Source organism: Sinocyclocheilus grahami, unplaced genomic scaffold (genome assembly GCF_001515645.1).
Source record: "Sinocyclocheilus grahami isolate Dianchi unplaced genomic scaffold, SAMN03320097.WGS_v1.1 scaffold350.1, whole genome shotgun sequence".
NCBI classification, from domain to species: domain Eukaryota; kingdom Metazoa; phylum Chordata; class Actinopteri; order Cypriniformes; family Cyprinidae; genus Sinocyclocheilus; species Sinocyclocheilus grahami.
The window spans coordinates 508,523-534,654 of NW_015505529.1; the positions used below are offsets into that span (position 1 = coordinate 508,523).

The following is a 26,132-nucleotide window of genomic DNA, read 5'->3' on the forward strand; positions in this document are numbered from 1 at the left end:
TCTTATTATTATTATTAATTATAATATTATTATTATTATTATTATTATTATTATCATTAATAATAATAATAATAATATTATTATTATTAATGATGATGATCCATATGAGTATTTAATCATCATCATTAATAATTATAATATTATTATTATTATTATTAATGATGATGATTAAATACTCATATGGATCTTCATGTAGCATGTGCTGTGTCAGGTTTGCTCTGACCAAGATACATTTTTGATGATTTTGTTTGTTTGTTTGTTTTGTTTGTTTAATTGTAGGTAGAGTTTAACTTAATTGTAGGTTGTTTACTGTTGTACATTAATGTACGTGTGTTCATTAGTTACTACATCATGGCTTATCCAATCAGATTCAACAGCAAATGAGCTACAGTATCTGTTTTTTAAATACAACGTATACAGTTCTTCTCAAACATTATCTGATTTAACCTAGTAGTCCACTGCTGCTCTGTCATTGAAGAGGAGAATCCAGGGTCCACAGACCTCGTGGCCAATCAAGTCATTGTTCCAGTCAGGTGTAACAGTGCTTCCAATCAATCAGATCACTTTCTCCCGTAGTGCGGCCTCTGTGGTGCACATCACCGGTCTGATAGATAATGCCATCTGACAAGGCCAGGGCCCTGTGGACGTGTCTGTGCGAGGGGGGAACTCTACGGCGCTAACCTCCCATCTCACAACCAGCTGAGACCTCTGTCCTCTGCACGTCTTCACTCTCTCTCTCTCACTTTCTCTCCTTTTCTCTCCTCCCCCAGTGGTGGACATGAGACAAATTGTTGTCCGTGCGATCCTAACTTAGTTAGCTGGACAAACGAAGGAATCACCGTCGCCATGTCTGTCTGAGCGTCCCTCCTCGTTACAAATGAGATCACAAAGCCCCCTGAGTGCCCTGAGCGTGACTTTCCATTTCTGCTTGCATGAGAATATCTAAATAACATGCTGCTATTTAGTCATCGTGCGTTAAGGCAACAGTAAACAGAATGCAGTGCGAGTTTATGTTTGTACTGGGTCATTTCCTGACTGAAAGTGTGAACTATCAAGACCCTCGGAAATGCAAACACTGTAAATAAATGCTGAAAGAGACACATGGAGAGTGTCTTCCTTTTGGACTTGTTGCATGAATGGGAATGCTGGGCAGAAAAATGTATTTGAATGCTTAAGTCACACATACTTAGGCCATTACATAAACTGTAATTAAAATGCTGACCAATAGTGATAAGCCAGTAATTAATTATTTTAGTTTTATGGCCTATAGGCCATAAATGACCAGTGTGATATACTGTTTTATCTAAATAAATTTAAAATAAAAAAACTAAAATAAATCCTTTTATATGCTGCAAGTCAATTTAGGCATCACAAAGTGTAATACATCCTGGTGTCATGTAGACTATTTATTTTTTATGAGCGCAAAGTCCTTTGTATTTATATCATGGATGTATTCTTGTAGTCAGACCAGATGTAACAGGAATGTTACATTTCAGATTTATTGCATGAACCTAATGCATACTGTATATGTCCCTGTTTGCATCTTCATTGCTCTGAGGTATTAGAAGTATGTGTGTGTGAGACTGACAGAGAGAGCGAGTACAGGTGTGTGTTTGTGTTATGTGGGGATTAAGGCCATGTCCATCCGTCAACTGTGGGCTGGCAGTCTCAGGCGGTGCGTGGGCTCGGGTTTCCGCCGGCAACAGCGGTCTGATGGATGGGGTCTGCTAGGATGGGCGGTATTGTGATTAATGTGGATACTCACCCCTAGCGCCAGATTTTACGCGTCTCTCATAGATCTGAGAAACACGTTCATGTCCACACACACGGTATGCTTTGACGACACCCTGTCTGTCTGTTTATCTGTCTATCCGTCTGTCTGTCAGTCCGCCTGTCTGTCTATCGTTTGTGCATTTGGTAATTTATTAATTTGTGGTTTGATAGTTTGTTCGTTCATTACTAGTTTGTTAATTTGTGATTCAATAGTTTTAGTAGTTTGTTTGTTTTTTGATAGTTTGTTTGTTCGTTTAGTAGTTTGTTCAGTTGTGATTTGATAGCTTGTTTGTTCGTCGTTTAGTAGTTTGTTTTTCGATTGTTCATTCGTTTAGTAGTTTGTTCATGTGTGGTTCAATAGTTTGTTTGTTCATTCATTTAGTAGTTTGTTCATTTGTGGTTTGTTTGTTTGTTCTTTTAGTAGTTTGTTCGTTCGTGGTTCGATGGTTTGTTTGTTTAGTAGTTTGTTTGTTTGTGGTTTGTTTGTTTGTTCTTTTAGTAGTTTGTTCGTTTGTGGTTCGATGGTTTGTTTGTTTGTTTAGTAGTTGGTTTGTTTGTGGTTTGATTGATCATTTGTTTAGTAGTTTGTTCATTTGTGGTTTGATAGTTTGCTTGTTTGTTCATTCGTTTAGTAGTTTGTTCGTTTGTGGTGCGATAGTTTGTTCATTTGATATATTTTTTTATTTGTTGGTCACTAGTTAGTTTGTTCATTTGTTCGTTTGATGTTTGTTTGTTTGATCTAAAAAATCCTCAAACAAAGAGGCTTTTAAAACATTTTTCAAAATATTTAAACAAAACTTTGTCAATCCTTTGACTTCACAAGCTTTTCTATTCTAGTTATAAATTTGTTATGAATTTCTTTTATTTTCAGTTCATTTTAATTGTAATTCCTTATGTTCAAATTGCTATTCTGCTGTGTTTATTTACATTTAAGTTACATTTAGTAAAATGTAAAAGATTCTTAGTTTAATTCTGAATAGTGCACCAAAAAAAAATTTCTAGAAGTCTTTGTTTTATTATCAGCTGAGTTGGAATGATTCATTTTACAAGTCTAAGCACAGTCCAAGTGACTGAGTCTCGGAAATTTTCAACAAATATTGCAATTTGCCAACTGTGATTACCGTGAACTCTTGCCATGCTGAAGGTTATTGACAAGAACAGCTTAAACATAAGTAACTGTGTCTGTTGTTGCTTTGAATAAGATTTGATAGTATTTTGAGTGTTGATTGTTGAGTCAAACCCTGGCGTCATGTTTTGTTCGTGGATCGGTGCGGCCCCGTAGGGTTTGGCTCTGGCGAGCACGGGAGGGGCTCGATGCGTTCCAGCCTGTCAGAGAAGTGAATGCACTCAAGTAGCTGTGAAACACATTAGCTTCTCAGCATAAACAAGACATCTGTCTCATTAAGTTACAGCGTAATACAGTACTCTTCCATATCAATTAGGCGTCCCTGCCACTTTGGCTGGTGGAAAACCGCTTCTCGCTCGTTCACTCTCCATCATTAGGCCGTGTTCTGTTTACACAAACTCCATCAGTTTCATTTATTAGAAAAGCCTCTGGACACACCTAATATGCGAACACTGTTTAACTCCGTAGCATATATTACGCTAATGTGCCGAACTCCGGCGTGAGTGGTGAGAGACTCGACCGATCAACACTCGGATATGTGTATGCAGTGTGTTTGCGTGCGTATGTGTGTGAACCCTGCTGAACAGGGCCATGGGAGTGCACTCTCTCGCCCGAGCTTTCAGAGAGCGGGGCAGTTTGTCAGCAAACACACCCTGCAGGGTCTGCTCTGCGTCAAGCGTATCATTCTCCTTTAATCATTGCCGGGACCGCGGCACTCTTTATTATTAACGCGGTCCCGTGGCCCCCGATTCGAAGCGAAGGAGCGGGAAAGGAGAAACACACAGCAGTGTTGTCCCAAGTGAGGTCACACTCGTTTCTGCCCTCGTTTATTTCCCGGACGTCGAGCGAGAACCGCAGAGGCTGCAGCAGCCACGCTGTTCGCTAATGCTGATGTTTGATGTTGAGTTATGGGCTTCTGAGAGCAACTAATGAGAAGAGTGGATTGAACTTGGAAATGGAGGTGGATGGGACGAGTTCAGCAGCCCCACTCTTGCCTGGAATCGCTCTTAGGGAGGGTAAAAGGAGAAGTGGACCCTATATAAACCAGTGGGTTTAATAATGATGATGCCCTCACCAATCACAACATCACCCCTATTGCTTTAATCATCAATGCAATGGGTTTCTTCTGACATTAGCAAGATACACATAGCACCTGTGCACTCAATATCAGATGGGGGTTTGTGAAAGCTCCTGTATGTTTTTGCAATCTGACATGGACGCAAACATTTATTTAGTATATAAAACCTTACACCTAAAACCTTTGATTTCTAGTGCTGTATTTCAGGCCTGCTTTTGATTATTAGCAGTGTGAAACTTAATTGCATATAATGCTCATAGCTGTAATCTAATAATGAAATCACATTAGCATTGATATCTTCAAGAAATGTGATCAAAAACTATTTCAAACCATCTAAAAATTTGTTTTTTCTATTCACTATCCTATCACCTAAAATGCATGTTAATGCCAGATGTAGTGGATGAGTTTTTGGCTTCCTGTTTGTGCCTCTTCTCCATCCCATCTCTCAGCGGAATGAATAAGTGTTTTGAAACCATATATAATTAAAGAAGGAAATACAAAGGGCAGAGCATGTGAATACATGAAAACTTAGGCTTCTCTTAATCTATTAAAGGTGTTTGGGAGCCCAGGCAGGACTTTCTAATCCAGATAAGCTCAATGGGTGCATTATGATCCAGTGCTATGATCATTTCACAACCCTTTTGTGGAGACACCAGGTCATCATAACTCTTAGCGGCATTATCACGGATTTAACCCTGATTTTTGATCCTCCTCCTGCAGGAAGAGCCGTTTCACACCCATGGAGTGAATAAAGGTGTTTTTATGAATAGGAGACACAATGTCTCTGAATACACTTTCACACTGACAATTTAAGGAGCCGCAGCCAGCGCCACACACGAAGCGTTGCTCTCTTGGCTATTAAAGGTTTAAGGCTAATTGCCAGACGGCGCTCTGTTTTTCTAAGTTTGCCGACCTGGCTTTTGAGCCGGGCGGAGAGTGCCGTGGCTGAGTGAGCCGGAATCCATTGTGTGAAAGAGAGTGTAAAAGCCCACTGAGGGTATTGATGGGATTACTCACACTCGCACAGCTAAAGAGCAAGAGTGAAAAGAGAGAGCGAGGGAGTAAATGATTTAAAAGGCAGTGTAATGTAATGAGGATGGGGGCTTTGGAGGTGGGGGAAAAGACTTCCTTATGGCCATCTATCTGACTGCTAATCCTCAGAGCTTACATCTACATTAACACTCACACATCGCCGCTAACAACTTCTGGCAGCTTTTGGGTCCGTATCGCTCTAGCTGTGGTGCGCTCGTCTGCAGCGCTGTCAGTCTGGCTTTTAGGAGCCGTTGATGCTGTGTGTGTCTGTATACCGGCGGCACTTTAAAGTGGTCTCTGATTAAGAGCCAGTGAAAGCAGGGTACACCGAGGAGCTGGAGGGCACGGAAATAAAGCCGGCCTGAGTGCCCAGTGTCGCTCTTATCTGGAGAGTTGGACGGCTTGATCTCTTCAAAGAGGACACTCACTCGAGCAAGGCCATAATCAACTGATAATAAAGTTTACTTGACTAACTACAGGCCTCAAATGAATTCTGGCCATGCTGCTTTCCTACTAAAGTTGCCACCAAAATTTTAGTAATCAATTTTATTAGCAGTTAGTCATAGTATTTTGTTTTGTTTTTTATTTATTTTATTTTAACTTTTTTTTTCTTCACTATTTTAACTTATCTTATTTTATTCAGCTTTTACTTTTAAGTAACTCTGGGGATTTGCCACTAGATTTAGTAGGCTAGTTTTTTTGTTTTCTTTTGTTTTAGTCGGCTTATATGTAATTTTGTGATTTGCCACCAAATTGTTTTTATTTTATTTTATTTTATTCAGCTTTTAATTTGAAGTAACTTTGGTCATTTGCCATCAGATTAAAATTTTTGTTTTGCTTTTTGTTTTGATTTAGTCAGCTTTTATGTAACTTTGCCACCAACATTTTATTTTATTTTATTCAGTCAGCTTGTAATTAGTGCATACTGTGTTGATCATGTGGACACTTCCTGTTCCTGATCCACCTCTCTCTACCTATCATTTCCTGTCCTCCATCTACCTTCTCCTAAATAAAAGTGGCAGAAGGGCAGAAAAAGGTGGAGGTCTTCTCGGCAGGGGCAGCTCAAGCAGATGCCTTCTTGGACAAATGACAGCCTGTGATTTACACACTGTCCATTTTCCACGAGAAGCCTGTTTGTTTTTAGATACAAGTGAGCAACATTACACAAGTCTAACACACTTTCCTGGGGATAATTGCCTGTTAGCTCGATTTCACTTATGGCCCCTTAATAAAACCTAATTGAATTAGCCCCACCTTTGCTGTTCTTTTAGGTGTTTACGCTTCTCTGGTACCCCTTGTAGCCCAGAAACGGGATAATGTGTGTCCCCCGCATGCCTCAGTAAACCTGCCGTAGCCCGAGGCTGTCAAGGTGAATGTTCTTTGAACTAAATAAAGAAAATCTAAAAAATGAGATAAGTAGCCCTGCGTTTGCCAACATCTTGGAGATGACTAACCCACATGGGTTTTATGATGATAAAAAATATCTTTTTTTCTGCCTGTTAAATGTTAACATCACATCCTCATACCTCAGTGGTTCAGACAGGATTTCCAAGTGAAGAATCAAAAGCGAGAGGAACACGCGAGGATCCACGTGGATCCGCTCAGGCCTCTTGTCTCACCCAGAACCTGCGGCAGGCGTTTTATTATTGAATTGGTGAGGCTGAGCTCTGACGGGTGGGAATAATGCGGAATGTGGGCTGTGGCGGCTGTCAGCCAGTCTGATGAAGAGATCTTCCCTATTGGTGGGGATGAACTTCTGACCCCGCATCCTCTGTGCTGTTCTCCTTCAGCTGTTGGGCTGCTTTAAAATAATGCTCACAGACGTACAGCCTCCGAAACCTGTTTAAAACTTTCAGGAGTTTGATGACTCTGACCATGAAAAAAAGCACTTTGCTCTGGTCATGTGTTTGTCTTTCTTCTGAACAGGTTGCTGACCAGTAAGTTGAGCAATCAAAGTTTAGGTTCAGTTTCAGTTTAAATTTATTTATTTATTATTCTTTTTATCCAGCACAAATAAAATTGATTTAAAGTAACAGGAGAGACATTTGTAATGTTTCTATTTCAAATAAATGATTTTCTTTTGTACTTTTTTAGAGTCCTACAAAAAAATCATCATGATTTTAACAAAACATTAAGCAGTACAATGATTTAAAACATTAATAATAAGATTCATTCTCAAGAAGTTTCTTGAGCACCAAATCAGCATATTAGAATGATTTCCGAAGGATCGTGTGACACTGTAGACTGGAGTAATGGCTGCTGAAAATTCAGCTTTGCCATCACAGGAATAAATTACATTTTAAAATATATTGCAAATTTTAAAAAAAAGTTATTTTTAATAATACTTTACAATATTACTGTTATTATTGTATTTTTAACAAATAAATGCAGCTTGGGTGAGTGTAAGAAACTTAAAAAAAAAAAAAAAGTTTTAAACTTACTGAGCCCAAACTTTTGAACTGGCAGTGTATATATCGGCTACATTATATAGAGATTATTATTATCATTATTATTACTTTAAAAATACTAAATTCAATATATATAGTGTATGTATTGATTCCATTTCCTTTAGTTGGTCATTTTAATTCATATAGTTTATTTTTTTTAGCAAATGTTTGTGTTCAAATTTTTTTTTTTTGATTTGATTGAAAGTTGATTTCTGTACTCATTTTTTGGTATTATGAAATATCAAAATCCCATAAAAGACCAAAGTGCTGTTCAGTATGTGCTTTAATATCTTTAGTATTTTAGAGCTGTTGATTGTGGGCAGCAGGTACGGTTGCCACTCCCACTCTGCCTGCAGGAAGTTGCTTTGATGGCAAACCTGTTGACTTGGGCGATTTCATTGCTTTGAGGAGTCAATGGCAGACACAGGACAAACAGCTTTTTATGAAGTGGTATGAAGTTATCTGCTGTCTGTGAGTCTGGCCGGGCTGGTGTTTTACAGCAGATAACGGCAGGCCTCTTGCCTCACTATCAGCGCTGCACCACTGGCCGCCCGCGCATTAGCGCCTGTCAGAGGCCTCGAGTGTGGCTGAAGGTTTGCAGGGGAGGCCAGACAAGGCCAGATAGCCGTTAGCCTGCAGATCAAAGGGTCTCCCTACAGGCCATTCAGATAAAGCAGCTGTATTTTATGCGGCAGGTATCTATAACAGAAAGACGCCACTGTCTGAAATGCAGCATCACGGGAGACAGACAAACTGCGCTTCCTTAATGCCCCCCTCCTTCTGCAATATCTCTTTTATTGGCCTAGGCGCTTAATGCTGGACGAAATGAGCCCAGTGTTTTTGTTTGAAGTCATTTTGGCCCACAGTGGTGGTTTTCAGGGGTCAGGCATTTCCTCTTTGCTATCCCAGTCAGAGGAAGGCGGGGGGGGGGTTGGATGGGGCTTGAACTGCTATGTGTGCCAGATGAAACACAGATAGCTGTTTATGACCTCCGAGTTACACCAGCATAGCCATAGACACTTTTCAGGTTCATTATGTATTATGACTTCAGTGAGACTTACAGAATTGAAACGTTTTCAAGTTGGTATGGCGTGATTTTGGTATGATCATCATCATAAAATTTGATGAGCAACAATAAATAAAGAACAGAAAAAATTGCAGTTTGCAGTGATAAAATGTACTCGTAATGAGCTTTAATGCGTTGTGAATCAAAATCGTGGTTTGAACTGTTGTTGTTCTTCTCTCTGTTTTTTTCTCTGGCAGGCATGTTTGACCGCAGTGTCACCCTGCTGGAGGTGTGTGGCAGCTGGCCTGAGAGTTTTGGACTGCGTCACATGTCCTCTGTGGAAGCCACAGAAGAGGGCCTGAAGGAGAGGCTGGCAGATGCAATGTCAGAGTCGCCCAGCAGAGACATTGTGGGCTCTGGGACAGGTGAGCGCAAACCCTGTCATTAATGGTATTATGCACATCTTATAGGCAATGGATGTCAGATAACATACCATTAAATGCAACAGTTAATGTCACAGTCAGATTTAAAAGGATGGTTCTCACAAAAATCATTTTTGGTTTTCCAAATTTGTATGACTTTCTTAAAAAGTAATGTTTCAAATGTTTTGGTCCATGTAATGAAAGTCATTGGGGCCTAGAACAACATTGGACACCAACATTTTATGTGATGTTCAAAAGTAGAATATGTATTGATAACTCTGTATACTAAGATAAACAGGTATAAAACTGTCACTGGGGTGTTACCCTTTCAAAAAGTACTAACATGCACTTTAGTGTATATAAAAAAAACATTTTTTTTTTTGTTAAAGACCTACAAAAAGAACTTCAGTGAAGTTTGTTCTTCTCATTAGTAGCTCATTAAGCTCAAAATCAAACTAACTCCCTCAGAAGTTAATATGGTAAACCCTATTTTGTTCGATTTGCTCTTGCTAATTCCTTCAGTGACTAGAGGAATCAGTTATGTCTCCTCAATCCTGTTTGAATTACACAGAGAAGAATACGTCCTGGCGTATTTACGTGATTTCTCGTACACATCTTGGAAAAGACACATTTCAGAGGTTTTATAATAACAAATTAGGGCATTCGCATTGAGGCGGCCAAGCGATGCGAAATGAGGGGGGAAATTGCCACTCTTGACAATCCAAATGTTTAACTCATTTAGGAAGCTGCTGCTCTCCGGCCCTCCCCCTCGTCTGAACAAGACTTTCTTTGATAGTGGATGGAGATGGAGGTTGGATCCTGGACGCCGCTGCTTGGAGCAGCGAGGTCACAAGGCCCTAATGCATTTAGCATCGACTGGCCCTCTCTCGTAGCGCGTCTATTAGGCACTAATTTGATTTGTACCTATTCATTTGCAGTCCCTGCAGCAGCACCGAGTTGGCCCTCTCCATAATTGGTTCTGTCTCTATTTTTGCATCATTAGATTAAGCCCGACTCCCGGACACTTGTAGTCTGCGCTTGTCCGTCCATTTATACAGCCTAATGTAACACAAAATTCATTACTGATCACATTACTCTCAACTTTTGGCCCCACGGGTTGGCAGATGAATGTAACGTTATGCATCTCCTGAAGCAGGAACCCAGAGTACGGACAAAAAATGGATTGCGGCGAGAGGCTCTAAATAAACAGCACGGTGGCTGGGGACAGGGTGCTGGAGCCTCTGATGAGCGCTAGCCATCCGTTATGTCAGTCTGTGTCTTTTTCACCCAGACGTCCGGCTGCAGTTAGGAATTGGTGCCAGACTTTAAGAGTTCGAGCCGTTCCCATTTGGGTCTTTGTTGAAGGTACCGACTAATGTGGCAGTAAGTGCTGAGAGTAACGGCCGAATATTGGTAATTACCCTATAGTCATCCAGAGTACCCTCTTCATTTGTTGTCATGGATCGTGTCTAGACGGTAACTGGTGTTCTGTGAAAAGTCTTGCAGGATTCATGTGCGACGTAATACAGTGTGTTTGTATGTTGCATCAACTCGCCGATTACGTTTGACAGAATGTAAGAGAATGCTATGCATTTGTTGATTTCCATGAGGATTGCACATCAAAAGAAAAGCCGAGAATTTGTCAAAGTGACGATCTGTCATGTGACCAAAAGTTTTTAAAAAATCAAATTGGCATAAAATTTTCAATTTTGAAATTTCATGTACACTGCCATTCAAAAGTCTGTGGTTGTAAGATTTTTTTATGTTTTTTAATAAAGTCTCTTATGCTCACCATAGTTAGATAAACTATAGATAAACTATATCTAACATTAGTTAGATAAAAATACAGTAAAACATAAATCACAAAAAATATTAAATATTACATTTTCATATTGCACTATATTTGTTTACGTGTATTTTAAAATGTGATGGTAAAAGCGGAATTTTCAGCAGCAATTACTCCTTTATTAAGTGTCACATAAATCATTCTAATATGCTGATAACATTTTTGTGTAACCCGTGATGATGAGCAAGATATAGATAGATAGATAGATAGATAGATAGATAGATAGATAGATAGATAGATAGATAGATAGATTTTTCACAGATTGAGGTTTGCCATCTAGACACGACTTTACAGCTGGTGTGGGATTTATCTGATCGGTTGTAAAGCAGCGTGGGATTGTGTCGTTGAGCTGTGGGTGAGCCAGTGCATCTGTGTATGTAATACCTGAACAGCTTTCTTTGTATTTGTGGGACGCCCCGTTTAATAAGGCAGGTTCAGCCGGGAGCCTCTTTGAAGGGTCGAAAGCAGATGGTTTGACACTTAGCATCTCCTCACGCACAGGCGCTTCTTCAGAAGAGGATTGTAGCGTCAGGGGACATCTCAGACTCTTCTTCTTCTGCTTTATCAGTCGCTAACTACTTCTCCATGTTTCATTCCATCTATCCCCTTCCTCCAGTCCACAGATTTAGCATTCTTGCGTAGTTTAACATCAATGAAATTGGAAAACCGAGAACTGGGAATTTCTTCTCATGCAGGTAATAGAGAGCGAACGCAAGACTCCCAGTTTACCGTCACGCAAGGAATGTAAGAGAAAACTCTTGAAATGCAGTCATCTTAAAATTAGATTTTGGCCGGCGGCATAATGTTGCAAATTGGATTTTTGTCATTGGTGCTAACCTAACGTAAATTCCATTTAAGCAGGGGGAAGAGGACACCACCGCTGCCAGTGTTTACTGAGGTTACACACAGGGATTATATCTCTGTCATTCCTCATTACTCCAGCCGCCCCAAAAAACACATTTATATCTATTTCCCCGTTAAGCCTACAGTACTGAGTGCACACTCTCAAATCCCCATCCCCCTTCAGCCTTACAGAGCTCTCAGAAAGACATGACTCTTAAAAATTTGATAATGCTAATACACTGTCTGTCTTTAAACAAAATGCTGCAGCGAATATTTTTCTCACATTACTTTTATTTTAGTGAATCGGTTCATTTGGTTCACAGTTCAAACTGTTTTCAAATCAGATAATGTTATTGTCCTACCTATGATTCCCAGTGTTTTCTAGAAGTGATGTAGTCATAACTTGTAAAAATTAATATAGCAATGCTAAAATGTTGTTTATGTTTCTTCGTTAATATAGAGATTTGAATGCATGCTTGTATGTTTTGTGTGGTTGAGTAGCACGGTACTGTGATTATGGAAAGGTTTTACAGTAATTGTGTGTCAAAGTTGAAAGGACCCTCCTTTGTTGTCTACTGAACCAAATATATGTGTTCTTTTAAAATTATCAAGGCCAATGGGTTTTTGTGCACTTGAAGGAGAGCCCACACTGTCAGAGCCGGACATGCCACAATAGCTTCATTGTGTAGAGGATGTTAGCGACAGCTCTCAAGCACCCTCTCTTTCTTTCTTCCTCTCCTTTCTCTTCATCCTTGAGTATTCAGTTCAACCCTCAGGGCAGAGGTTTCCTGTGCCAGCAACACACGTACATACACTCTCTAAAACACATACACAACACCTTTATATATACACACGTCAGTGTTGTTAGCTTTTTTAGTAATAATTCATAGTGTTGCTAACTGCTTATTCAGCTTGACTGTAGTTGAACTACTTTCATTTATGAATATCTAGTTGCTTGTTAAACTACAGTTTTGAAGTAGCTTCCCAACACTGAAACATTCACATGGCTGGCCCTTAAACAGTCATGCATGGCATGGTAAAAGAAAGAACACATGTACATGAGCATAGTTTTCCAGACATAAATGGACACTTGCATGCTGTGACCACCACTGAGCTGACTGAACTGTGACCGGCTGAACTTACGATGATTAGAGCTTTTGTCACGAAACTAGGAACAATGCACTTACATCCGCCAGTAACACTCGTCAGTACATACTTCTCCATTGGCTAGACACTCCAGGGCGCCAAAAATCTGTCTTCCTCTCGATTGGCTGTTAGCACTCATGAAAGAAGCAGGATGTTTGTTTTCCCACCTCTCCAAAGCCATCAACACATTCATCACTCAATATTTTAGCCTTTGCGCACTAGTTGTCAAAGTTTTAGTTTATAAAATTATTTTTATGATTGAGTTAATTGTCTGACCAGGAATTGGTTATAGTTGGCTCTCACGGAATCTCTGTGCAGAACTCCACAGAAAGTTCCTCAGGTTTCCATAGAATTAGAAAGACGACATTCTGAAAAGTCCCTGAGTGCTTGTGTGTTTGTTTATTTAATATTTTGGCAAATTTGATTATGTTTTCAGCTATAAATAACCGTGTTATATTCTCATCTTAAACTTTTAACTATGTTTTAATTTATTCTCTAGAAATCAGATGATTTTCCTTCCCAAATAAGTACATACATTTGAACGTCTTGCTGCTGACTGACATGGCTGATAGTTTGAACTTAGAGTAGATTTACAGTAAATTTCTGTGGTAATGCTTACTCAGACTGAGCCTCACAATCTACTATTTATTTCATGTATGCTAACAAAAAATTGAGGTTTGATTGAGAATTAGGCATGAAAATGTATCAAGCAGGCCTTAAATTGTATGGTAATGTGCAGCAGCTAATTACTGGCATAGCAGATTATCCCAGCGCACAATAGGGTAGATCCTGTTCTGGGTGTACTAAAAACTCTCTATTGTTTGCTTACCTGGTTAATGACAGTAATATTCCCTGTTTGAATTGGACTAACTCACAAGTATTCTTTCGCCAAATAGCAAGCTATTATCAGAAAGAGCGTTCCGTGTCTTAATGTCACGGCTCATTTTAATGTGGTGTGATAGTCATCACTAAAGCAACAAGACACAGCTGAAAGCACAGCAGCCCAGTCACTCGCCATGCAAAGGACTTAGCTTGTGCTAATCAATCATCCGCCACCTATACGCAGCACACGGACGATGGATTGCATAAACAAACCCAGCTCAAATCTGGGTCTGCTCAATCTCCTGCCAAACCCAAGTTCCTCAGTGGAAGTGTGCTGGACCATGAAGTTGTGCTGCAAGTCTGTAGTGTTTAGCTGCTCTATAATGCCTGGTACATGTGAGTTTGGTAAGTGTAAATACATCCATATGTCATTTCAATCTTCCTTTTCTTGAAACTGCCCCTCTGTAAACTGCATCTCCTCCAGCACACAGTGACACTGTATTTGTGGGCAACAAGACAGGCGTGATCATAGAGATATTAGGTCCATTTCTGCATGCTGTGTTGATCTGACCTATGTGGAGCTGTTGCTGAGGATAGAAGCTCTGCTTCGCCTCACTAAAACCCGCCCTTTACGCGCCTGTCAAGAACAACGTCACGCAACCCCATCGTTTCACCAACAAAGAGAAGTTATCAGAAAACTAATCAAAAATAAGTCACTGGAACTAGCGCGATCACAAAACGAACATGATAAAAGCGGCCGTTTGTTTGCATGCTCTGTTAAATATTTAAATCCAAAAGCATCAATGTTTTACAATAATAAGTGATACATTGATCATAATGAATGAATTTATCATGATTGAAAATTTGTCACACAGAAATAAAGCGGTATGAACATAGCCTCCCTATATACATCACATTTAGAAAGAATGATCATTTCTATATTTTTATAAAAGCTCCCGAACAAAAACCATTATTATATTTTTATGACATACGCGGAGCTAAACTCTCGAGACATAACAGATAAAATATGAAACTAAATAAATACACAATTTTGATAGAGAATAAGAACCTGACGTCTGATTTCTTCAAGCGGTCGTATTTACCATGTTTACTATGGTAACGTTAATGGCTAGCTTGCATAGTATTTTGCATCGCTTATAAATATTTCTGCCTTGTATGGTGATCATAATCCACATCAGATCAAGTTATTTCAAACACTCGCTGCTGTCTGAAAGTGAGTTTTGAACTAAAATTATTTTAAAAGTCTTTAATGCTGGTGTTATCTGTTAACTTTATGAAATGATCCGCAGCGCTGACGCTCTCCAGACGAAACTCTGCCTTTGTTCATAACTACTCCTCTAGCCCCAGCTGGCCCGCTTTGGCCCAAGGTTTTCGTCGGGCCAAAAAACCCGGGCCGTTGGCCCCGAGGAAGCACCAACGAGGCACGATCAAGCCCCGGAAGTGACAATGGAAACGTGACTGGCCCTGGCATGCACTAGCACGCCCGCTTTTGGCCTGACAGTGGAAACGCGGCTAGTGAGTTTACTGTGCCATTGACCCTGATGTTGAGCTCAGCTGTAGCTGACATCATTACTTACATTGTCTGAGACCAGGAACACAAAAACAAATCTCTGTGGTTCTTCATACTGTGAGAGCATGTGTTGGATAATGACAGTAGAAAGTGAGGTGGTATTAGTGCATGGATAGATGTGTAGTGAGATGGCCAGGAAGGGAATAAAGTGTGAAAACAGGAACACAATTATTATTTCCTCCCTTCAGCACTCACCCATTCATCCCAGGATCAGTCTCAGTCCAGCCAAGGTTTGAGAGTAATGTACAGGGTGACACGATGAAGAAGAATTCCTGCATTCACAGGCTCTCTCCATCAGTGACACATTGGGCCTGGATATCATTTTAGCGTTTATCCCCTGCTTTTTTCCCTCGTTCTTCTTCAAGCCTACAAACTAGTTATTAAAACGGTAAAGAAAAGGACTGTATAAAAGCTCCCGAACAAAAACCATTATTATATTTTTATGACATACGCGGAGCTAAACTCTCGAGACATAACAGATAAAATATGAAACTAAATAAATACACAATTTTGATAGAGAATAAGAACCTGACGTCTGATTTCTTCAAGCGGTCGTATTTACCATGTTTACTATGGTAACGTTAATGGCTAGCTTGCATAGTATTTTGCATCGCTTATAAATATTTCTGCCTTGTATGGTGATCATAATCCACATCAGATCAAGTTATTTCAAACACTCGCTGCTGTCTGAAAGTGAGTTTTGAACTAAAATTATTTTAAAAGTCTTTAATGCTGGTGTTATCTGTTAACTTTATGAAATGATCCGCAGCGCTGACGCTCTCCAGACGAAACTCTGCCTTTGTTCATAACTACTCCTCTAGCCCCAGCTGGCCCGCTTTGGCCCAAGGTTTTCGTCGGGCCAAAAAACCCGGGCCGTTGGCCCCGAGGAAGCACCAACGAGGCACGATCAAGCCCCGGAAGTGACAATGGAAACGTGACTGGCCCTGGCATGCACTAGCACGCCCGCTTTTGGCCTGACAGTGGAAACGCGGCTAGTGAGTTTACTGTGCCATTGACCCTGATGTTGAGCTCAGCTGTAGCTGACATCATTACTTACATTGTCTGAGACCAGGAACACAAAAACAAATCTCTGTGGTTCTTCATACTGTGAGAGCATGTGTTGGATAATGACAGTAGAAAGTGAGGTGGTATTAGTGCATGGATAGATGTGTAGTGAGATGGCCAGGAAGGGAATGAAGTGTGAAAACAGGAACACAATTATTATTTCCTCCCTTCAGCACTCACCCATTCATCCCAGGATCAGTCTCAGTCCAGCCAAGGTTTGAGAGTAATGTACAGGGTGACACGATGAAGAAGAATTCCTGCATTCACAGGCTCTCTCCATCAGTGACACATTGGGCCTGGATATCATTTTAGCGTTTATCCCCTGCTTTTTTCCCTCGTTCTTCTTCAAGCCTACAAACTAGTTATTAAAACGGTAAAGAAAAGGACTGAAGCTGGGATTGAGGGTAGAAACCGATGCTTGCAGTAAATGGGCTTTTTGTGGGATTTTTTGTGACTGCACTTAACAGCTCGCTCAAGGGAGCGACAGTCAGAAAATAGCGGCTCGGAATGAAAGAAGGGAGAAAGAAAGTGAGACAGCTGAGGGGGTGGAAGGAGCACTTTTAAAAGATGTTCCAGGATGTCTAGACATGGTGTTGGTGAAACATGACGAAAGCGCCAGGCATTTGAGAACGCTGCAAATGGAAGCAAGAGGCAGGTGTCGGTGAGACATGCTACGTGTCAGAGCTGTGATTCCACAACCGATCCGGACTCATAGGGCATTTACTGTGTTTAGCCTCTCCAGAGTATAAAGAGGAGTTCATTATTCAATACCACACTTATCTGGCTCTTTCCTACTTCTCCAAACTCTTCCTCCCTCTCCTTTCACATCTACACATGTGTGTGCTGTATATATATCAGTAGAAGAGGTTGCATGAATTAGTGATAGAGGACATAATGGAGGGTTTCTTGAAGGCGCAGCTGAAAGGCGTTACAGCGCTAACGGTCAGCACCGATATGAGATCACTGACCTGACTGCAGCACTTTCCAGGAAAGTGAAAAGAGGAGAGAGGATGTGAAGCAAGCGAGGAAGAGAGAGTGTGACTGTCCCTGCCTGCGCCGCTGCCTCTCTTTCACGCAAACATGGTTCTCTAATGGCCTCACACTTAGGAAAGCACTCACGCACACCTCCCTCGGAGCTGTGAATAAACATTCTCTCTCTTTCTTCCTCTAGAGGCGTTCCGACACTTTCAGGTGATCGTGCACTCAAAGAGGACAACATCATTTAGTGCTATTATTTAATTGCTTAGTGATGATCTGACTAATGCAAAGCAAAATGGCAATTATGCAAAGCGGAAAACATTGCTGTTTATTTTCTAATGTGTTTGTGGCTGGTAGATAAAAGTCCGGTTTGGTGTTGGCGAGTACGTGCGAGCTTAAGCTTCAGGGTGAGTGAGTGAGTGAGTGAGCAATGGTGCTTTTCAGTGAAAGACCAGCTGAGTACAGGATTCCTCCTTGGGCTACAGGGCTTTAATGAACCTCACTCCATCAGCAAGTTTTGTGTGTGTACATCTTAGGATGCTTGGCATGGCGTACGGCTCCGTTGGCCATCACATTGACCGTGCCCATCAATCAAAGAGACATAAAGCAATATGGACAGCAATTAAATCAATTAATTGAATCAAAACTCAAATTAAGCCACCAGCCTGAGTGGTTTGTAATTGTAAATGGCATGAGCCTTCCATCCCACTGGCTTAAATTTGAGACCTGCGCCTTGAGCAACTATTTAACCAATTACTCTGCTAGCAGTAATAGACCTTCTTAATGCTGGCAGAATCTGAGTGATTTTGTTTGACTTGGGTTTTTATTTAGAGGCTGTGGTCTAGTGCGATAAATACAAAATCAGTCGTGTTTGTTATCTTAATGGATTTGGCCACGTTTAGTCCATTTAGCACATTTGGAAAGTTTGCTATCACTGTATACTATTCAGAAACAGTTTAAATAAACCAATTGAATTATAAACGAAATCATTTGAGAGTCGTTAGTGGTGTTGCTAAGACAAGAATCGCTATAAAGTGTAACCATGCCTGTCCACTCTGGAAGATTCATAATGTAAGAGTTACAAGGTTTGTCACAAAGGTGAGTCAAAACATTACAAACTGGATTTTAAAGCAAAATGTTTTAAAAAGGTACAACGTACTTGGCGTCTTTAATTAGAATTAGGAATGAGAAATTAATGTTTTCAGTTCAGCAAAGATGCATTAATTTGATTAAAAGTGAACACATGTGCAGTGGGGCAAAAAGTATTTAGTCAGCCACCAATTGTGCAAGTTCTCCCACTTAAAAATATGAGAGAGGCCTGTAATTTTCATCATAGGTATACCTCAACTATGAGAGACAAAATGAGAAAAAAAATCCAGAAAATCACATTGTAGGATTTTTAAAGAATTTATTTGCAAATTATGGTGGAAAATAAGTATTTGGTCAATAACAAAATTTCATCTCAATACTTTGTTATAATATACCCTTTGTTGGCAATGACAGACGTCAAACGTTTTCTGTAAGTCTTCACAAGGTTGTCACACACTGTTGCTGGTATTTTATTTCTATTTCAAACAATTATTGTTCTTTTGAACTTTGTTCTTTAAAGAAAAGAAAAAGAAAGTATCACTTTTTCTAGAATTTTTAAAAACATTTATTCATTAAAGAATCAAAGAAAAAAGTATCACAGGTTCCAAAAAATATTAAGCATCACAGGAGTTTCAACACTGATAATAAATCAGCATATTAGAATGATTTCTGAAGGACCGTGTGACACTGAAGACTGGAGTAATGGCTGATAAACAATTAAGCACTGCATTACAGAAATAAATTATATTTTGAAGTATATTAAAATAGGAAACCAATATTAGAAATTACAATAATATTTGACAATATTACTGTTTTTTTCAGTATTATTTAACAAATAAATACAGCCTTGATGAGCATAGGAAACTCCATTAAAAAACATAAAAAATCTTACTGATCCCAAACTTTTGAATGGCAGTGTATACAGATAATTAAGTTGTCGACATGATTTGGAAAAAGTTCAATTAATACAGACTGTTGTTTTTTTTATAGAAGTATATATTATTGATTAACAACCCCAAGAGCTTTCAGTAGATCTGTATTTAATGATTTAAATTGTCACCCTAACAATCACATTGCAAAGCGCTAAAAACCGTCCAAACACTTTAGCAACTGTATAGCGATGCCCTGCCAACCACCCAGAACACTCTAGCATTGTGCCAATGAGTTTTGCACGAGCAAAGACTTTTTTCTCGTTTCACATTTTCTCCAGCAAATGTAAAAATCTAATTCATATTCTGCTTTTGTAGAACAGCACAAGCAGCTGATATATCAGATACGGCAGACATTAGCATCTTATGTCAGAGGACAATATTTCCTCTTATATTTCCTAGAAACATTCTCTCTGGCTCTTCCGATGCATTCATCACCTTGGTGTTATTTCAGTGAAAGTAAAGGAAGGAAAAAGTATAGAAGAATATGAATCATTTAAGCCCATAAGTATATGTGTGGAGAGTCATTCACACCTCTGTGGTAATGCTACACTAGAGCCTTGTTGAGTTCGGACGTTACATGCAGGAACATGAATATGCTTTCATTTCAACACGCACTCAACTCACTGTGCTCTACTTGGAAACACGGCAGCAATGTGAGATCTGAGAGTTTGTGTGTGGTTATCGTCGTAAGTGTGATTACTTTTTTAGCACTGTAAGTTTTATCATTCATAACTCACATTACCGTCTGCAGCAGTCCTACTTTTTAGCACTCACTCACTCACTAGATTTCTTTCTTGCTTGCTGGTTGCTAGGGTGGTCGATAGTAATGAAAAGCGCTTTTTGTGAAATTATCATGAAGTAATAGACTCCGTTTGGTCTGTCTTATTTTTGTACCCTCCAGGCCGTCTGTATGCAGTGAGATTATGTCTGGTCCCTCACACGCATCACCATGGCCTCCACCAATAGCACGGCTCTGTTTCTAATGAGTAAATGAGAAATGTGCCCTTGCTGGAGGATGGTATGTGCCAGGGCAGCAGAGGTTACAGTAGGTTTTCATTATATGTAATTGAAAGCATAATGGAGGCCGGCCACCTTTACCTGCACTGCTCATAAAAGCTCATTCTGTAATGACCATGAAATATGGACTTTTACATGTGGGCAGGGCTTATGCCTTCCATCCTTTCTGATAGGCTCTTGTCGGTTTGGCAGCGACTTTGCTTCTAATCTGGAAAGGGGTCTCTCTCTCTCTCTCTCTCTCTCTCTCTCTCTCTGTCTCTCTCTCACACACACACACACACACACTATTTATAGCCCAGACAGAATGCGTAAACTGGATACAGAATGAGGCCCTGTCACAATAATATGACCCATACACACTCACTATGCCCCTCAGCGTGGAGTGTTGCTAATGCCCACTTTTCAAGAGGATGATTCGCTTAATGCCAGCTTTTCATTTGAGTGATAATCTCAGAGGGGCTGTGAAATAACTATCAACTGTGTGTGTGTGTGTGTGTGTGTGTGTGTGTTCCAGAACGTGTAGTATTTTTGTTGAGGGTGCAATTAGGTCTGTTTCTGCTTGTGTTAAATTAGGAATCCTAGAAATGAGGGAGTACAAACATATCCAGTATATTGATTGGAGATCAGAATTAGTATTAGCAGTAGTAATTCAGATTGTTATTATTATTATTGTTATTATTCTGTCAATAATAGTAATTCAGATCATTAGTAGTCATTTTATTGTTTTTATTGTTGTTGTTAATATTCTTAATTTGATTTTATTGTTTATTATTATTATTGTTATTGTTATTATTATTATTAAACACGGTGTACCTCAGAGAATATTTTTTTCTTTGTTCTTCAGCCAAATGTTTCCGCTTGTGCTCAGTGATGAATCCTAGAAATGTGGGAGTGGGAGTACAAACATATCCAGTATTTTGATTGGAGATCAGAATTATTATTATTATTAGTAGTAGTAGTAGTAGTAGTAGTAATTCAGGTTTTTATTATTATTATTATTATTATTAAACACAGCGTATCTCGCAATTTTTTTCTTTAGCCAAATAGTTTACATTGTTTTATACATTAGCATGTCAACTTGAAACAATGTTTGATATGTTTGTTTGATACATATTTTTAACCTGGATACATTTTCTGTGACACAAAATTAATTTAATGTGGATTTCTCAATAAATTACAATGTCTATACTCTGTGTAAATTAACAATGGGTACTCTTCCTTTATCAGTAAAAATCGTGCTGGATTATGCCAAACACCTCACTATGCATTATTCAGTGCACTTTTGACATCTCCAGAGATCACGTGAAAACTACAGATAGTGGCCAAATTTAAAATTGCATTACCGGTGTTGCCACAGCCTTTTTTTCTGTTTTCTCTAGTCACATAGCATGGATTTCAAACTTTTTTGAGTGTGTTTCTACTGCATAGACAGCCAAGGTTTATTAAAAGCCCATCTTGTCAGGCAGAGACACATGACCTGGAGAGAAGAATGACGAGTGTGCTAATCAGCTCCAGCTGCATCCATGCTACGATTAAAGCGCAAACAAGAAACCTAACTCTTAAAGAGTGTATATCAGAGTAAGTTACGCCCTCTGTCCCGTTTACCCCCTCTTTCCCCCATAATGAGGGCACAAATTGGGTCCACTCTCTCATTGACATTTACACTGGCACAGTGGTCTGATGAAGGGCTCTTTATGTGCTTCTGATGATCAGTTGACTCCCCCTCGGTGCCCGCATGTTCTCTTTCACTCAGTCGTGTTCTTCACTGAGTGAGTCTAATGTGTAAGCATGTGCTGGTTACCCACAGCAAACAGCGTTCTAGGATCTAGAAATGTCTGTGCCACGCTGGACTGGTGTTTACTGCCGAAAACCAGCCTGTTTGATAATGTTCTGCTGGAGCCTGCCGCAGGGGCCCCACAACACATCAGTCACAATGCAGGCTTTTTTCTTGCAATTAAAATGTTTTTCTCTCAGAATTAAGCTTACATCTAGGAATTCTGAGTCTTTTCTCTGAATTCTGAGCTTACATCTTGCAGTTCAGTTTGTTTCACAATGGAATAAAAAAGTTAAAAAGCTAATTGTGACTTCTTTATATCTCACAATTCTGACTCATCTTCTCAGAATTGTTTATATCTTGCTTTTCTGACAGTTCTCAGAATTGCAAGAAAAAAGTCTGAATTTATGAGGTATAAACTCAGAATTACAAGGAAAAAAGTCTTGAGTTCTGGGGGAAAAAGTCACAATTACTTTTTTACTTTTTAAAATTGTTTTATTCTGTTTTGGAAACAAGCTGAAATAGTAATGTATGCATGTAAGAAGCCGCTGTTTTTTTATTACTGCTTATATTTAATAACTATAGTTTATAATCTATCATTTTCTATAGACTTAATAAGACAAATATTCTTATACTTTGGTTTGCATCCATCAAATAAAAGCCAAATAAATTCTAAATAAGAAAGAAAATGAATTATAATGAAAATGAAATATGAATAATACTATGAATTAAATACTTTACAAATGACTGGTAATTCATAAAATTATAGAATTAAATGAATTGATTACATTTTACTGTAAATACAATACAAATGAATAGTATTATATAATTACAATTTGTATAATAAGTATATTATTTAAGTGTTTACCTTATTGGATTTTAATATTAAATATTTTACAAATAAATAGTAGTTCATATAATTCTATAATTCAATATTTTAATTCATTGGATTTTACTGTAAAAAAATACTTCACAAATGTATTAGCACTTACTTTAATAATATAATTAATTATATGAAGTGCTATTCATTTGTGAAGTATTTTATTTACAGTAAAATCCAGTAAATTAAGTATTTTAATCATATAATTTAATTTACTGGATTTTACCAATTTACTAATTATCTATATTTACAGATTTTTTTAGATAGATAGATAGACGGACAGACGGACGGATGGACTGTGATGTAAAAGAAATACGATTCTGATCACACTGTCTGCCCCTAGTGTGTGACATCATTATTTATTCTGCGCTTAAGGCCGAGAGCACAGTTTCCAGCTGAAGCGTATCATTGCTGGCTCTCTCCCTCACATGCAGATTCACAAACAAACACACGCCACCTGCGCTCCACACCAGTGCATTTCCCCGGTCCAGGTGTGGGCCCTACTTCTGATTACTCCAGCACCGCGCGGCATCATTTAAGCGCTGTTTATTTGCGCATGCCCATGTGCGAGCGACTTTTGGCTCTGCCACACTGTGTGCCTGTGCTATCTGCTGGGCACACGAGGAAAAGCAGAGTCACCGTCTCTTCCCTGGCACGCTTCTTTCTCTTTGAGCCAGTAGAACAGGATTTACGAGCACCTGTCACAGGGGTATGTGCCTCCTCTCCTCCCCCACCAGCGCAAATCATCAGGGGGAATGTGGCCACCCAGTCCCTGCTATCGCTTTAGCACCGTACAGTGTGCGTGTTTGAGATCTTCTGTGTATACACACCAGATAATAACTGAAAAATTATGGACACCACCATTCTGCATCTGATGTATGTTTAAAACACTGCATATATCTCAGCGGTTATGAGTCCCTGCTGTCCGGGACTGTGTATGAGATGGACAAAGTTTAACAACATGTAACATCCACAACATATACAATACAAATCATGCTGAGAATAACTCTCCACAAGGTGCCAAAACACAATCTTTGGCCGTTATGTCCACAAATATTTTATTATGTACTTGGAAAAGAAAAAAAGCACTTTTTACCCCACTGGATCCTTCACTTTATTCATCTAATAAAGAGCATAAGCATAAAACATGGTTTTATTTTTCCCAAAACTGATAGCACTGTATCTCTGCATTTTCAAGCAGATTGTTTTGAGCAGTGTGTGAATTATACAGTCATTTTTAGGGAGGTTGACATTTCCACAGGAAATGTTCAGGCTGCACAGGTAACTAAACATCAACTCATATTAAAGATATTTGTAACAACATTTTTGTGGTATATTTGTAATATGCAAGTCTTTTTCAAGTCGTAATGACAGTTTTTGTTAATATTCCATCCAATAATTATCCTAATGAAAAATACTCAGGAACCTGAGTGATCTGTTGATGATTACTACTTCAGACAAAGACAATATATGTTTGTGAGTATTTATTGACTGCAAAAAAATGTTTGTTTAATGTAAAAGAAGTATCTTATTCTCAAGTCTGCATTTATTCCAATGCATTAAAAAAAACAGTAATATTGGAACATTTTCAGTGGCACATGATCCTTCAGAATCATTCTAATATGCTGATTTGTTGCTCAAGAAACATTTATTATTATTATAAATGTTGAAAACAGTTGTGTTGCTTAATATTTTTGTAGAAACTGTTATATTTGTCATGACTCCAGAACAGAAATGATTAATAGAAAGTTAAAAGAAAATCTTTTGTAATAATGTAAAAGTATTTACTGTCACTTTTGATCATTTAATGCAGCCTTATGGAATAAAAAGTTTTTAAAAAATAAATAAATAATTCTTACTGTCTCCAAGCTGTCATGTGTCTTTCTATTTTATAATTTACTTTAAAAATGCCATCTTATAATTTACTTTAAATGAACCAGAACCATTTTCCCATTATTCTAAAAGCTGAAACATTGTTTACAAGTTCAGATGATTATGAATCATCTTAAATTGTAAACATTTCATTTATATTGAAAAGAATTCAACACCTTCAGGTAACTAGTGAGATCTTGAAATTAACACACTTTTTACAGCAGTACAGTGAATCATTTAAAATCTTTAATGACTTCAAGCACTGCGGTGATCCTGCCTAATAGTGTGAGTCTTGTTTAATGTTGGTATTTGCTTCATCTTTCTCTCTCTCTCTCTCTCTCTGTGTGTGTGTGTGTGTGTGTGTGTGTGTGTGTGTGTGTGTGTGTGTGTGTGATTTGAATGCAGCAGAGCTCCAGAGGGAGGGAAGCATCGAGACGCTCAGCAATAGTTCTGGCTCCACCAGTGGCAGCATTCCCCGAAACTTCGAGGGCTACCGGTCCCCTCTCCCCACCAATGAGAGCCAGCCCCTCAGCCTCTACCCCACCGCCTTCCCCTAAAACCAGCCGTCCTGCCCCAAGGAAAACTTCTCTGTCGCCTTTGGACAATCTTGACAGTACAACCACAACACATCAACACAACTCCATCCTTCTCCGCTATATCTTTTCTCTGTTCTTTTTCCTTTAATCAAACCTGGCATGCAGGAAAACCCTGTTCAATCAGGCCTTGCGTTACCATCCTTTGTCATTCACTTCTCTTGTAGATTAATGTTAACATTGCCTCCACCTGAGAGAGAGAAAGAGTGTGCATGGATATTAACCTTGACGGGTCAGATGAACTGTAAAATGGATCTGTTGGAGTTGCCACTTTTCTCAAAGATGTGTCATATTACCAATATCATTATTGATCGAACTTCCAGTGTGCATCTTTATTGAATGCGTGCATGTGTGTGTGAGTGAGAGTGTGTGCTCATCAAATACGTGTCCTGATTAGTTCTCGGTAGTTGAGTTTAGGTTTGAGCTCACAAAGCGCTATGCTGGTTTCCGATCACACATCAGTAGACAGTGTTTGATATATTTTAGTAGACATGTACTGTAGTTCACATTTGAATTGATTTGACTTTTATAGGTAATCAAACATGGTCATGTTTACAATTGAATCTTGTTACATTATAGTGTTTATGATTCTGCACATTTTTCTGTATATTTGATTTAATTTTTAAGTTTTTAACAAGAGTCAGTTTCTTAGATTCCATTTTATTTGCTTTATGAAGTCAGTGGATTCAAATGATTTAAATTCCTTTAAATGTATGCGTAAATGACATGTATTGATTCTTTCAAAAAGGGAGTTTTGTGTTCTAATGTTTCCTTGTTTGATTCGCTTTTTTCCCTTGTTT

At 39.0% G+C, this 26,132-nt stretch overlaps 1 protein-coding gene across 1 annotated transcript in view; it reads left to right on the forward strand.

The window, feature by feature from the left end:
• The window catches only part of bcas3 (BCAS3 microtubule associated cell migration factor), a 232,294-nt gene extending 206,374 nt beyond the window's left edge, over positions 1 to 25,920 (forward strand). Inside the window, exons 22-23 of the mRNA XM_016229261.1 lie at positions 8,720 to 8,887; positions 25,145 to 25,920. Coding sequence (XP_016084747.1) covers positions 8,720 to 8,887; positions 25,145 to 25,296 — 320 coding nt within the window. The 3' untranslated portion in view covers positions 25,297 to 25,920. The remainder of the gene's footprint in view (positions 1 to 8,719; positions 8,888 to 25,144) is intronic.
• Positions 25,921 to 26,132: the final 212 nt, after the last annotated feature.